The sequence below is a fragment of the Dendropsophus ebraccatus genome, chromosome 10, assembly GCF_027789765.1.
Source record: "Dendropsophus ebraccatus isolate aDenEbr1 chromosome 10, aDenEbr1.pat, whole genome shotgun sequence".
Taxonomy (NCBI): Eukaryota; Metazoa; Chordata; class Amphibia; order Anura; family Hylidae; genus Dendropsophus; species Dendropsophus ebraccatus.
Genome location: NC_091463.1, coordinates 10181082 through 10196074, shown reverse-complemented (window position 1 = coordinate 10196074; position 14993 = coordinate 10181082). Strand labels below are relative to the sequence as shown.

Genomic DNA, 14993 nt, shown 5'->3' with positions numbered 1-14993 from the left:
TTTTGTACTAACAGTTTATTTTTTGCTCCAAACCCCCCCGCTGGACTTCTCCTTTAACAGTTACTAATACTGATGTTTAGCTCTCAGAGCATTGTCTAAACTTAATGTAACTGTATCCACTTCTGAGCTGAGCACAGGACTAGGTTCACTGTACAAGCAAGCCCTGTTATGTATGCGCCCCCCCGACCCTAGTCTGTTACAACCCCAGAGACCCCCACCAAACCATAAGAACATAACTGTATATAAACCTAAAATCTGAAATGGTAACAGCAGGTGTCATATTCGCTCTTGTAGCAGAAAGAGGTGTCAGTCTGCTGAATGCGGCTCATACATGGGGGTTACATATTACAGACATTGTTAGGAGGAAGAAACGACTCAGTCTGGTTAATAATACACAGACGGCTCCGGTGGACTCTCCTCTCATGCCCGGGTGTTACCTTTGTTTTGTTTTTATATTTTAGAGGGTTCCAAGTGACTTCAGTATCTTTGAAGTGGTATTAGAAATGAGACGCCAGAGACCATCGGCTGTTCAGACCAGGGTAAGTGTGAGCAAAGTGTAAAAGTGAGTGTGAGCAAAGTGTAAGGGTGAGTGTGAGCAAAGTGTAAGGGTGAGTGTGAGCAAAGTGTAAGGGTGTTTACAACAAAATGTCTATATCATATGGTAACTAATATAAGGTAGTAATCTGTGACTATACATGGAGGACGTCCTCCTCCTCTTGAAGTTGATGTTTTGGAAGCAGGAAAGACGTGCAGTGTAAGGGTCCTATTGCACGAAGCGATTTTTAACGATTAACGATCTCAAACGAGATTGTTTATCGTTAACCTTAAATCGTTCACCATATTACACAGAACAATAGTCGTTAGTTATGATGATTACTATGATCGTTATTGCGATCGTTACTATGATCGTTTGCTCCATCTGATCTCAGCAAAACAATGAACAATGTGCAATTACACTGAACCGAATGAATGTGGAATTACAGCGAACAATGATTTTAGGTTCAGATCTAAATCAACGATTTTTCGATCGTTGCCTGCAATTACGCAGAACGATTATCGTTTAAATTCAGACAATATAACGATTTTTTGCACGATAATCTTTCCGTGTAATAGGGCCATAAGCATCTGAGCAACTGAGAACATCTCCAGAGAGTCCTGGTGGGGTCCCCGATATATATCTCCACACACAGCATATGTCTATCATCTAGTATCAGCTTTCCTTGTGTGTAATGGACGGTCTCTCCCCGCAGGAGCAGTATGACTTCCTCTATCACGCTGTTACTGAGATGTTTGAGAAGCAGCTGAAGGAAACACACTATGAAAACCTGAAGGAGGTGAGAAGATGGATGGAGGCAGCTGTGGGGGCCTCCTCACCAGATGTGTGACTCTGTGATGTGCTGGGTGCTATGGGGCAGGGCTAGGGAAGCTTGGCTCTCCGGGCATGATGGGAGTTGTAGTTTTGCACCGGTTGCAGGGCTGAAGCTTCCCCATCCCTGATCTGTGGGGAGTCATGTGAGCGCTGTCTGCAGACACAAGAGAGTTAATCTCAATTTATTCGTTCATGAAAAACAGGAAGGAGAACTTCCTGATTTTGACAGCGCGAGCTCATTGTCATCTGTGTCACAATTCTCAATATGTCCTACTGTCCGGCAGAACAAAGCGCCGTACTACGATGATGTGGCGGCCCTGACGCTGGAGAACCGGAGCCAGAACCCCAACAGGAGGAACCGCGCTTTACAGTAAGTGACCGAGACCACTGACCGCAAGACTCCATGGACCCCCCCCGCTGTGCATTATTCCCATATAGAGTAACCCCCCCCTGCTGTGCAGCATCCCCATATAGAGTACCCCTTGCTGTGCATTATACCCGTATAGAATATCCCCTGCTGTGCTCCCATATAGTAATAATGTCTCCTGCTGTGCCCACATATAGTAGTAATGTCTCCTGCTGTGCCTCCATATAGTAATAATGTCCCATGCTGTGCCCCATATAGTAATAATGTCCTTGCTGTGCACCCAAATATAGTAATAATGCCCCCTGCTTTGTCCCCCATAGTAAAAATGCTCCCACTGCTGTGCCACCTATATAGTAATATAGCACCTACTTTACCCACCATAGTAATAAAGTTCCCCCCTCTGCCTACAGTAAACCTGCCCCCTACACACACTACTACCCCCATCTGAGCCCCCCATACACACACACTACTACCCCCATCTGAGTCCCCCCATACACACACACTACTACCCCCATCTGAGTCCCCCATACACACACTGCTACCCCCATCTGAGCCCCCCATACACACACTACTACTGCCCCCATCTGAATCCCCCATTCACACACTGCTACCCCCATCTGAGCCCCCCATACACACACACTACTACTGCCCCCATCTGAGTCCCCCATACACACACTGCTACCCCCATCTGAGCCCCCCATACACACATTACTACTGCCCCCATCTGAGCCCCCCATACACACATTACTACTGCCCCCATCTGAGCCCCCCATACACACATTACTACTGCCCCCATCTGAGCCCCCCATACACACATTACTACTGCCCCCATCTGAGCCCCCCATACATACACTACTACTGTCCCCATCTGAGCCCCCCATACACACACTACTACTGTCCCCATCTGAGCCCCCCATACACACACTACTACTGTCCCCATCTGAGCCCCCCATACACACACTACTACTGTCCCCATCTCAGCCCCCCATACACACATTACTACTGCCCCCATCTGAGCCCCCCATACACAAATTACTACTGCCCCCATCTGAGCCCCCCATACACACATTACTACTGCCCCCATCTGAGCCCCCCATACACACACTACTACTGCCCCCATCTGAGCCCCCCATACACACATTACTACTGCCCCCATCTGAGTCCCCCATACACACATTACTACTGCCCCCATCTGAGCCCCCCATACACACATTACTACTGCCCCCATCTGAGCCCCCCATACACACACTACTACTGTCCCCATCTGAGCCCCCCATACACACATTACTACTGCCCCCATCTGAGCCCCCCATACACACACTACTACTGTCCCCATCTGAGCCCCCCATACACACATTACTACTGTCCCCATCTGAGCCCCCCATACACACATTACTACTGCCCCCATCTGAGCCCCCCATACACAAATTACTACTGCCCCAATCTGAGCCCCCCATACACACACTGCTACCCCCATCTGAGCCCCCCATACACACACTACTACTGTCCCCATCTCAGCCCCCCATACACACATTACTACTGCCCCCATCTGAGCCCCCCATACACAAATTACTACTGCCCCAATCTGAGCCCCCCATACACACATTACTACTGCCCCCATCTGAGCCCCCCATACACACACTACTACTGTGCCCATCTGAGCCCCCCATACACACATTACTACTGCCCCCATCTGAGCCCCCCATACACACATTACTACTGCCCCCATCTGAGCCCCCCATACACACACTGCTACCCCCATCTGAGCCCCCCATACACACATTACTACTGCCCCCATCTGAGCCCCCCATACACACACTACTACTGCCCCCATCTGAGCCCCCCATACACACATTACTACTGCCCCCATCTGAGTCCCCCATACACACATTACTACTGCCCCCATCTGAGCCCCCCATACACACATTACTACTGCCCCCATCTGAGCCCCCCATACACACACTACTACTGTCCCCATCTGAGCCCCCCATACACACATTACTACTGTCCCCATCTGAGCCCCCCATACACACATTACTACTGCCCCCATCTGAGCCCCCCATACACAAATTACTACTGCCCCAATCTGAGCCCCCCATACACACACACTGCTACCCCCATCTGAGCCCCCCATACACACATTACTACTGCCCCCATCTGAGCCCCCCATACACACACTACTACTGCCCCCATCTGAGCCCCCCATACACTCACTACTTCTGTCCCCATCTGAGCCCCCCATACACACACACTACTACCCCCATCTGAGCCCCCCATACACACACACTACTACCCCCATCTGAGCCCCCCATACACACACTGCTACCCCCATCTGAGCCCCCCATACACACACTGCTACCCCCATCTGAGCCCCCCATACACACATTACTACTGCCCCCATCTGAGCCCCCCATACACACACTACTACTGTCCCCATCTGAGCCCCCCATACACACACTACTACTCCCATCTGAGCCCCTCATACACACACTACTACTGTCCCCATCTGAGCCCCCCATACACACACTACTACTGTCCCCATCTCAGCCCCCCATACACACACTACTACTACCCCCATCTGAGCCCCTCATACACACACTACTACTGTCCCCATCTCAGCCCCCCATACACACACTACTACCCCCATCTGAGCCCCCCATACACACATTACTACTGTCCCCATCTGAGCCCCTCATACACACACTTCTACTACTGCCCCCGCCTAGCCAAACAAAAACAAAACAAAAAAAACTTTATACTCACTTGTCTTCTCCAGCCAGTCAGCCCGGCAATGAGGTCCGAGGGGGTGGCGGATTTGTGGCGCAGGTCCTGAAGGGGCGCGTCTGTGGCTGCCGGATCCCTCTGTTGGCAAGGATTCAGGAGGGGGAGTCCTTGTAACTGGGGGAGCTGGGGTCCACCCGGGGTGTGGGGGGGCTGTATGTGCGCCAGGGGTCCGTGCGGGTTTCAGGGGGTGGGCCGTATCTCCTGGCGCGGCACCCCCTGTCAGCGCAGGTTCTGGGGGGTGAAGTAGCTGCGGCACCGGGGTCCGCGCGGGTTCTGGGATAGCTGCTGGCGCCCACTGTAGGTGAAGGTTCTGGGGCAGGAGGGATCTACAGCTGGCAGCGCCCTGTGCTGACGTCCCTGGAGCGCAGGAGAGAGGCGGGCCGGAGCGTGCAGCGTCCACTGAGGCCATCCGTCCAATGAGGAGCGGGGTGACGTCACAAGGCGTCCGGAAGTGGTGCCGGCTGATCCCGCTCCCGCGGCCCGCCAGCGCTAAAGTAACAGCAGCCTGGGGCCTCTGATAGTGATCTATCACAGACCCGTGTGCTGTTATTTCGGAGCTGGCGGGATCAAAAAGACTTTTGGGGCTAGGCTGAAATCATTTGGGGCTTTGGCCCGGAATGATTAAGCCTAGCGACGCCACTGGTCACATCTTATTACAGTGCTGGAGTGTTATAAGATGAGCGAATGATATCAGTCACATCTTATTACAGTGCTGGAGTGTTATAAGAGGAGCGAATGATATCAGTCACATGTTATTACAGTGCTGGAGTGTTATAGGGGGAGCAGCTGATATCAGTCACGTTATTACAGTGCTGGAGTGTTATAGAGGGAGCAGCTGATATCAGTCACATCTTATTACAGTGCTGGAGTGTTATAAGAGGAGCGAATGATATCAGTCACAGCTTATTACAGTGCTGGAGTGTTATAAGAGGAGCGAATGATATCAGTCACAGCTTATTACAGTGCTGGAGTGTTATAAGAGGAGCGAATGATATCAGTCACATCTTATTACAGTGCTGGAGTGTTATAGAGGGAGCAGCTGATATCAGTCACATCTTATTACAGTGCTGGAGCGTTATAGAGGGAGCAGCTGATATCAGTCACATCTTATTACAGTGCTGGAGTGTTATAGAGGGAGCAGCTGATATCAGTCACATCTTATTACAGTGCTGGAGTGTTATAAGAGGAGCGAATGATATCAGTCACAGCTTATTACAGTGCTGGAGTGTTATAAGAGGAGCGAATGATATCAGTCACATGTTATTACAGTGCTGGAGCGTTATAAGATGAGCGCCTGATATCAGTCACATCTTATTGCAGTGCTGGAGTGTTATAAGGGCAGAGGGAGAATCGCTTTGTTTTAAAATGCAAAAAACGAGAAATATTGCTGTATGTCAGGATCTCAAAGGTTAAATAGTAATTGCGGCCATTTCTAGAGAAGTAGTTACTATATAAGTCGGCCTTTGTTACTCCCCATATTCTGTTGGACTTTTTGCAGCCGCTGCACATGTAAAGCTGTCCTTATAATAGAGCAGAGGAGGCAGCTCGGACACCTGTCACCTGCCAGGTCTGCCGGCTGACAGGATCGGGGGCGTTTTCTTATTGATACGGGGAGCTTTCTTAAAGGAGAAGTCCGGCAAAAATTTTATTAAATTATTGTATTGTTTCCCAAAAGTTATACAAATCCCCAATATACACTTATTACGGGAAATGCTTATAAAGTGTTTTTTTTTCCCCTGCACTTATTACTGCATCAAGGCTTCACTTCCTAGATAACATGGTGATGTCACTTCCTGGATAAAATGGTGATGTCACTTCCTGGATAACATAGTGATGTCACTTCCTGGATAAAATGGTGATGTCACGACCCGACTCCCAGAGCTGTGCGGGCTGTGGCTGCTGGAGAGGATGATGGCAGAGGGATGCTCAGTGTCCCTCCAGTGCCCTGTGTCCCCCCTGCCATCATCCTCTCCAGCAGCCACAGCCCGCACAGCACTGGGAGTCAGGTCGTGACATCACCATGTAATCCAGGAAGTGACATCACCATGTTATCTAGGAAGTGACATCACCATGTTATCCAGGATATGACATCACCATGTTATCCAGGAAGTGACATCACCATGTTATCTAGAAAGTCATATAACCATGTTATCCAGGAAGTGACATCACCATGTTATCCAGGAAGTGACATCACCATGTTATCCAGGAAGTGACATCACCATGTTATCCAGGAAGTGACATCACCATGTTATCCAGGAAGTGACATCACCATGTTATCCAGGAAGTGACATCACCATGTTATCCAGGAAGTGAAGCCTTGATGCAGTAGTAAGTGCAGGGAAAAAAAGCAGTTTATAAACATTTCCCGTAATAAGTGTATAATGGTGATTTGTATAACTTTTGGGGGGCAATACAATACTTTAATAAAAATTTTCGCCGTACTTCTCCTTTAATGTTAAGGATGTTTCCTGGTTTTACAAAAATAATCAAAAAGTTTGGAGAGCGCTCAGATACATTGTAAGTAATAGTGACCTGTGAATTATAAAGTATATAATGTGTTAGGACGCTGTGTAAGCGAGCAGTGGGGCAGCCTGTACATATGTCTGACATCTTCTCTCTTCTCCATAGTGTATCTATGCCCCCAGTACCATCAGAAATGAACAACACATACGCTGTAGTGAATAAGAAAAACCCTACTGGAAGCAAGAGCCTGGATATACGGAGCCTGCCGTCCTCTCACGTCCAGTATGACAATGTCCGATGCGTCTCATCGCCTTCAGCTCCTGTAGATCAGCTGTACAGCGCTGTGATTCCTAAATCCAACAGGACCTCGGCCTGCATCACTACGCCTGCCAGCACTGCCACTATTTCTTCTTCCTATTCTTTGGCTGGAAACCCGACGCCTCCCACTGTCGCCTCCGTTGAGTACAGTCAGGTTGCCGTGCCGAGCCCAGGTAAACGTCCGAGCAGGGCCAGCTTCTCATCCCTATGGCCCATAGCCAGGATTAGCTCCTGGTGCTGCTTTCTACCTGGGGAATTTGAGTAAGACCCTGCCTAATCTATAATGGTGGAGATGGGAAGAGCCTGTTATAGAAGTCCTGTTACCACTATATGGGGTATAGGGATTATATGACACACAGGGCACCCATAAACCAGCTGTGGTGTATATGGATGTCCAGAGGTTTTCCTAACCTCCTCAGGGATTATTGATCCAATAATGTTCTGCCAGGGCCAGACAGGGACTGAGACTCAGCACTGCCATCTGGACCCACCAGCTGCCACGATGTGATCAACCTTCAGGGTAATGGCTGATCAGGTGAAAATCACATGTACAGAATACACTCCCCTTACAATGTGAATCCCCCTCTGGGAATACTATGGACTCAGGACTAGAGGAGGGGTCTTATGAGCACTATAGACCGCCCCTGGTCTTATCGGCACTAGAGACCGCCCCTGGTCTTATCGGCACTATAGACCGCCCCTAGTCTTATTGGCACTAGAGACCGCCCCTAGTCTTATGAGCACTAGAGACCCCCCTGGTCTTATCGGCACTAGAGACCGCCCCTAGTCTTATCGGCACTAGAGACCCACCTGGTCTTATCGGCACTAGAGACCGACCCTGGTCTTATCGGCACTAGAGACCGACCCTGGTCTTATCGGCACTAGAGACCCCCCTGGTCTTATCGGCACTAGAGACCGACCCTGGTCTTATCGGCACTAGAGACCGACCCTGGTCTTATCGGCACTAGAGACCGACCCTGGTCTTATCGGCACTAGAGACCGACCCTGGTCTTATCGGCACTAGAGACCGACCCTGGTCTTATCGGCACTAGAGACCGCCCCTGGTCTTATCGGCACTATAGACCGCCCCTAGTCTTATTGGCACTAGAGACCGCCCCTAGTCTTATGAGCACTATAGACCGCCCCTGGTCTTATCGGCACTATAGACCGCCCCTAGTCTTATCGGCACTAGAGACCCACCTGGTCTTATCGGCACTAGAGACCGACCCTGGTCTTATCGGCACTAGAGACTGCCCTGGTCTTATCTGCACTAGAGACCCCCCTGGACTTATCTGCACTAGAGACGCCCCAGGTCTTATAGGCACTAGAGACCCCCCCTGGTCTCTTTTACATATAAAGCCAGTACTTTCACTAGTATCAACATGGTTGTGCTTTCTATGTTCTGGAAGCACAGACAGATATATGGAAGGTACCATGTGCCTCTTTGCTCTAACAGCATCAGCAGATGGAACCAGTTGCAGCTGACAGATTCCTTTTAATGTAATAACCCCAGTGGGTGCAGGTGTGGATGGGGCCACTGTGTGCACAACAAGGCTCCAGCCTAAACCCCGGGACTTTTCAGCAGGGTTGTAGTCCCAGCAGAAGCTCTGTACAGGACCACCACCACAGATAGTATGTCTCTAGATATAGGGGGTCCCAGGCCTATGTCTTGTGGAAGTGCACAGTACTCCTTTCTTAGGGTAAATGTTTCTACAGGTTGTAGTTGAATCGCCTTCCCATCATGTATCCCAGATGCTATTAGATGCCTTCTGCAGTATGGTGGGGGGTTCTCAGATTGCTATACAGGATGGCATCTTTACAAATTGGTGGAGACTCCGGTCTGGCACCTTTCTGCGCACTTTACTACACTGCAGCTACATAGTCATCACTGGGTAACTGGGCTCCTTACTGGTAGACTGGCCGTACTATTACAGTGGCTGTATGGGCCGTGCATAGCTGCTGCTATATGTCTGCTGTATGGATATATGGATGCTGATCTGCACACTCCTCCTGAATGTATTTGGCGGCTGTCACACCTTCTGTCCTTGTGATGTCTGCACTACTAGATTTATGTGTTTGTATACAGGGAGTGTGGGCACTGATGGCACATATATGGGCACAGCGGGTCTATGTTATACCGGGGAGCCCTTAGCTGGTGTCTCTGCTCACTGGACACCGACCTCAGGATTTCTAATTCATATATACTGTATATACTTAGAAATACAATGTACAGTGAATGTGCTCCGTGTCATGTCTTCCATGTTATGTCTGTCTGTTCTGTATTTTTGTACTTCTTCTTTGTTAATAAAACTATGTTTCTACAGTACGTGTCTGTGTCTTGGGTCTGAGGTCAGGATTTGGGACGGGGGGTCTTAGCCCTCTCCCTACTGTCTTAGGATGGACTTACAGCTAGAGTGTTCATCGTTCTCTTGAGAATGAGAGACGTGCAGCTGTGACTGTCTATGTGAGCGCTCTGTGATGTGTCTGGCGGTGCAGACATGGCGGCTGTGACTGTCTATGTGAGTGCTCTGTGATGTGTCTGGCGGTGCAGACATGGCGGCTGTGACTGTCTATGTGAGTGCTCTGTGATGTGTCTGGCGGTGCAGACTAGGGATGCACGATGCACCGAAATATCGATACTACTATCAATATTTCGGGCTAAAAAACGGTTCGGTACCAGGATTTCCTGGTATCGATACTTTATGTTAAAGCTGCAGAGAACGCAGAGAACACAGCCGGCGGCTAGCTGAGCGCCGGCCGTGTTCTCTATGTGCCTCTCACTGCCCCTGCAGTCTCCTTCTCTGTTCTCTCTCCTTCCGCTCCCGGCGGCGCCAATTTTAAATAGCCGGCATTTTGCGATCGCTAGTGCCGGCTATGTAACTGTCACACTGACGGCGGCACCTGACCCCTCCTAAGCCCGCTCCATATGCAGCAGGGGTCGGCTACTGTGTGTAGCAGACCCCCGCTGAAATGATTTATGCAGAGGAGCTGGAGCTGCACTGAGGTCTCCGCGGCTGGAGAGGGAGAGGAGGAAGGAGGAGAAGGCTGGAGAGGGAGAGCGGGAGGTCCGAGAGAGAGGACACATGTGAGGATCCAGCCGGCTGGCTGGTGGGGGAGGTGCAGGGGCTGTGAGGTGCCGACATCAGCATAAGTATGTGTATAGCAGAGCCGAGTGAGCAGTGTATAGCAGAGCCGAGTGAGCAGTGTATAGCAGAGCCGAGTGAGCAGTGTATAGCAGAGCCGAGTGAGCAGTGTATAGCAGAGCCGGCTAAGTAGTGTATAGCAAAGCCGAGTGAGCAGTGTATAGCGTAGCCGAGTGAGCAGTGCATAGCGGAGCCGAATGAGCAGTGTATAGCGGAGCCGAGTGAGCAGTGTATAGCGGAGCCGAGTGAGCAGTGTATAGCGGAGCCGGCTAAGTAGTGTATAGCGGAGCCGAGTGAGCACTGTATAGCGGAGTTGTCTGAGTTATCGCTGTACTGTGTACACAGTTATGTAAAAAACGCAAACCTTTACTTTTAACGTAATAAAATTAAAAAAAGCTCCATAAATTGGTATCTCTGTAATAGTTCAGGCCTGAAGAGTATAGAAAACATTTCAGGTTTATTATATTCGCTGTCTAGGGAGCATTATATTTCTATTGTTGTGGTTTTTTTAAAATATTTTAGTAAGTATCGAACTGGTATTGAGTATCGAAATAAAAATGTTAGTATCGGTATCGAACTGAAAATTCTGGTATCGTGACATCACTAGTGCAGACATGACGGCTGTGACTGTCTATGTGAGCGCTCTATGATGTGTCTGGCGGTGCAGACATGACGGCTGTGACTGTCTATGTGAGCGCTCTATGATGTGTCTGGCGGTGCAGACATGACGGCTGTGACTGTCTATGTGAGCGCTCTGTGATGTGTCTGGCGGTGCAGACATGATGGCTGTGACTGTCTATGTGAGCGCTCTGTGATGTGTCTGGCGGTGCAGACATGATGGCTGTGACTGTCTATGTGAGTGCTCTGTGATGTGTCTGGCGTTGCAGACATGACGGCTGTGACTGTCTATGTGAGCGCTCTATGATGTGTCTGGCGGTGCAGACATGACGGCTGTGACTGTCTATGTGAGCGCTCTATGATGTGTCTGGCGGTGCAGACATGGCGGCTGTGACTGTCTATGTGAGTGCTCTGTGATGTGTCTGGCGGTGCAGACATGACGGCTGTGACTGTCTATGTGAGCGCTCTATGATGTATGATGTATGATGTATATCTCCGATATCCCCCTTAAGACATACCGCCGCTCTGTTCTCCGTCACTTGATCGACGCTGCTTGAGCATACACACCGGCCTTGTGGAGAAGCCCTCATCCTCCCAGTATCTCTATGCGGATACGTAAGGGTGAGGATTTCAAGCAAATGGAGAACCTCATGGCACAATTGTACGATCGCTCCTCCCGCCTTTTCCAAACCTGCTTCCACTGGGACCAATTCCCAGATACAAATGAATACAAAACTCTTTTAGGGTGCGTTCACACATACAGGATCTGCAGCAGATTTGATGGTCCAGAGTTACTTTGCTTTGTCTCTCTATGTCCCCCTCCTGTTCTTCCCCCTTACTTCATGCCTCTCGCTGGTTTGTGCGTCAGCCCGATCTCAAATATTTCAGGTCGCACCATGGATGTATATGCCTTTTCATATGTCGTATGTTATGGTTTACGAGTTGTGGTCCGAGTCTATTAGGTGCTTATTGTTCTCTTTATTTGGAAAACTTAAAAAATTTGAATAAATTCCGAATTAAAAAGAAACTTATATACAGTGCTTCCGGAATACTACCGGAATTAGAAGATTAAAGGGGTACTCCGGGCTAGGGGGCTTTTTTGCCTATGACCGGGCAGGAGGTGGATGAGGGCAATGACGTCCCCTTACCTCCCCGGATCCAGCGCCGTGTCCCGGATTGCGCCGCTGCGGTCTGCGCTGCCTGGGCGCTTCCTGGTCTCTGACAAGGGCCTGAGACGTGAAGTTTCAAGTCCGTGTCAGAGACCAGGAGGCGTCCGGGCAGTGCGGACCGCAGAGGTACGATCCAGGACACGGCGCTGGAAATAGTACCCCTTTATTAAGTGAAGATATTGAGCTGTGCAAACTTACATCCATAGTTACAATATAGAACCCATGTGTCAAACTTGTAGTCCTCCAGCTGTTGCAAAACTACAGTTCTCATCATGTCTGGGTAGCTAAAGCTTTGGCTGTCCAGGCATGATGGGAATTGTAGTTTTGCAACAGCTGGGGGGCTGTGAGTTTGTCACCCCTGGTCCAGAGTCTGGCACACGTCAAGGTTATAGGAGGCAATTTATATTTTGTTCCGGACGTCATATATTAAACGCATCTCCTTCTTGCAGCTAAACCTATATACGACTATGAATTTGTGTCTGATCCTACCAAGGGCGGTATGCCATCAGCCGTATCAGGCATAGGTAAGTGCCGACCCTCTTTTTTCATTACTTATGGTGCATTTACACAGGCAGATTTATCTGACAGATTTTTAAAGCCAAAGCCAGGAACAGACCATAAACAGGGAACGGGTCATAAAGGAAAGACTGAGATTTTTCCTCTTTTCAAATCCATTCCTGGTTTTGGCTTCCAAAATCTGTCAGATAAATCTGCCTGTGTAAACGCACCATTATGAGTTGCATTGGTTCTGTCTGACCTGATGCCTGGACGCATGAAGCATCTAATCAGCTTTATTCTTATTACAGGATTTAACTATCGTGTAGGAAAACCTAAGGGACCCCGGGACCCCCCTGCAGAATGGAGCCGCTAAGAGGACTCTCTATACCATGATAAGTGTCTGCACACCATAACATATATCAGGGACCAATCGCTGATCCTTATGGACCAATCTCTCATGACATCAGAAGTTTCCACATTACGTTGAAGATGTGACTACATGGAAGGCGTTCCTGAACTGACATCTGAGAGACTAGGATCAGACTGGGGAATATGTCTGGATTACTGCTCTCTATGGGGCATATTGTATATTATATTTGATGATTGTTATGTATAGAGCATGAAATACACGTGAGAGGATGTAGCCTATGTCTCTGTGTATACGGTCAGGCGGGGGACGCTGATCCACATAGACAGGATTATCTCCTCACTAACAATCTGCAGGATACTGTGACCTCAATCAGCCCATGGCCGAGGACGCTGAGCCCTGAGTACAGCAGCGTCATATAGGTAAGAACCGGCGGAAAACACTGTGTACGTCATTATCACAGTATGAGACAGGTGATATACAGGATGGGGCAGGGATCAATAACACATAAATCCTAGTCCCATAGTCCCATGTGCGGTCACTGCATTGCCTGAGCTCAGATGGATGAGAGGATGGAGGACGTCCACCATACCTAGAGCTACAATAATATACTGAGGATTCATAAGGGGACAGCTATGGGTATGAGGACCACCAGCTATTCTTCATAACAGGACAGCTATGGGTGTGAGGACCACCAGCTATTCTTCATAACAGGACAGCTATGGGTGTGAGGACCACCAGCTATTCTTCATAACAGGACAGCTATGGGTGTGAGGACCACCAGCTATTCTTCATAAGAGGACAGCTATGGGTGAGGGGGCCACCAGCTATTCTTCATAAGAGGACAGCTATGGGTGTGAGGTCCACCAGCTATTCTTCATAACAGGACAGCTATGGGTGAGGGGGCCACCAGCTATTCTTCATAACAGGACAGCTATGGGTGTGAGGACCACCAGCTATTCTTCATAACAGGACAGCTATGGGTGAGGGGGGCACCAGCTATACTACATAAGGGGACAGCTATGGGTGTGAGGACCACCAGCTATTCTTCATAACAGGACAGCTATGGGTGTGAGGACCACCAGCTATTCTTCATAACAGGACAGCTATGGGTGTGAGGACCACCAGCTATTCTTCATAAGGGGACAGCTATGGGCGTGAGGACCACCAGCTATTCTTTATAAGGGGACAGCTATGGGTATGAGGACCACCAGCTATTCTTCATAACAGGACAGATATGGGTGTGAGGACCACCAGCTATTCTTCATAACAGGACAGCTATGGGTGTGAGGTCCACCAGCTATTCTTCATAAGATGACAGCTATGGGTGCGGTAGTGTAATGTCCACCCTCTGTCTTACAAAACCTTCCGCCTCTATGCTGTATACCAGAGATGGGTAATCTCAGGCCCTACAGCTGTTGCAAAACCCCTAATGCCGGGAGAGGTAAAGCTTTGTCTGTCCAGGCATGATGGGAATTGTAGTTTTGTAACAGCTGGGGAGCTGGAGATTCCCCATCCCTGCAGTATACAAACCAACTACCTAGCTTACCTCCAAGCGATATATGTCCAGGGATATACACTTGGTCCGGTGTGTGGAATCATCCTCTGTGTATAGACACAAGTTCGGTGGGAAGTTATAGAGCTGCCAGCCATGGTGGCCATACACGTTTAATGGTTGCTGGCAGAACATTTTCCCAGCACACAGCTATCCCCCCAAACCCTCTATACATTTGTATGCTAGGAGTGTGAGGTGGGAAAAGCCGCTGCTAGACTCCTCTGTCTCTCTAGACTCCTCTGGCAGTGACTTATCTCCCTTGAGAAAAAACGAATGAGTTGATGAAGTTCGGCGTGTAGGATCTTTCCTTTCTCTGACACCATCTTGGGGGGAGAGTTAGTG

At 49.4% G+C, this 14993-nt stretch overlaps 2 protein-coding genes across 2 annotated transcripts in view; one reads left to right on the top strand and one right to left on the bottom strand.

The window, feature by feature from the left end:
• PTPN18 (protein tyrosine phosphatase non-receptor type 18) overlaps positions 1-13372 on the top strand; it is a 33673-nt gene extending 20301 nt beyond the window's left edge. The window contains exons 10-15 of the mRNA XM_069985460.1: positions 462-539; positions 1251-1334; positions 1654-1739; positions 7149-7474; positions 12681-12755; positions 13038-13372. Of these exons, the coding sequence (XP_069841561.1) occupies positions 462-539; positions 1251-1334; positions 1654-1739; positions 7149-7474; positions 12681-12755; positions 13038-13102 (714 nt within the window). The 3' untranslated portion in view covers positions 13103-13372. The remainder of the gene's footprint in view (positions 1-461; positions 540-1250; positions 1335-1653; positions 1740-7148; positions 7475-12680; positions 12756-13037) is intronic.
• LOC138802307 (vacuolar fusion protein MON1 homolog B-like) overlaps positions 1-14993 on the bottom strand; it is an 84477-nt gene that overhangs the window by 65175 nt on the left and 4309 nt on the right. The gene's annotated exons all lie outside the window — the stretch shown is intronic.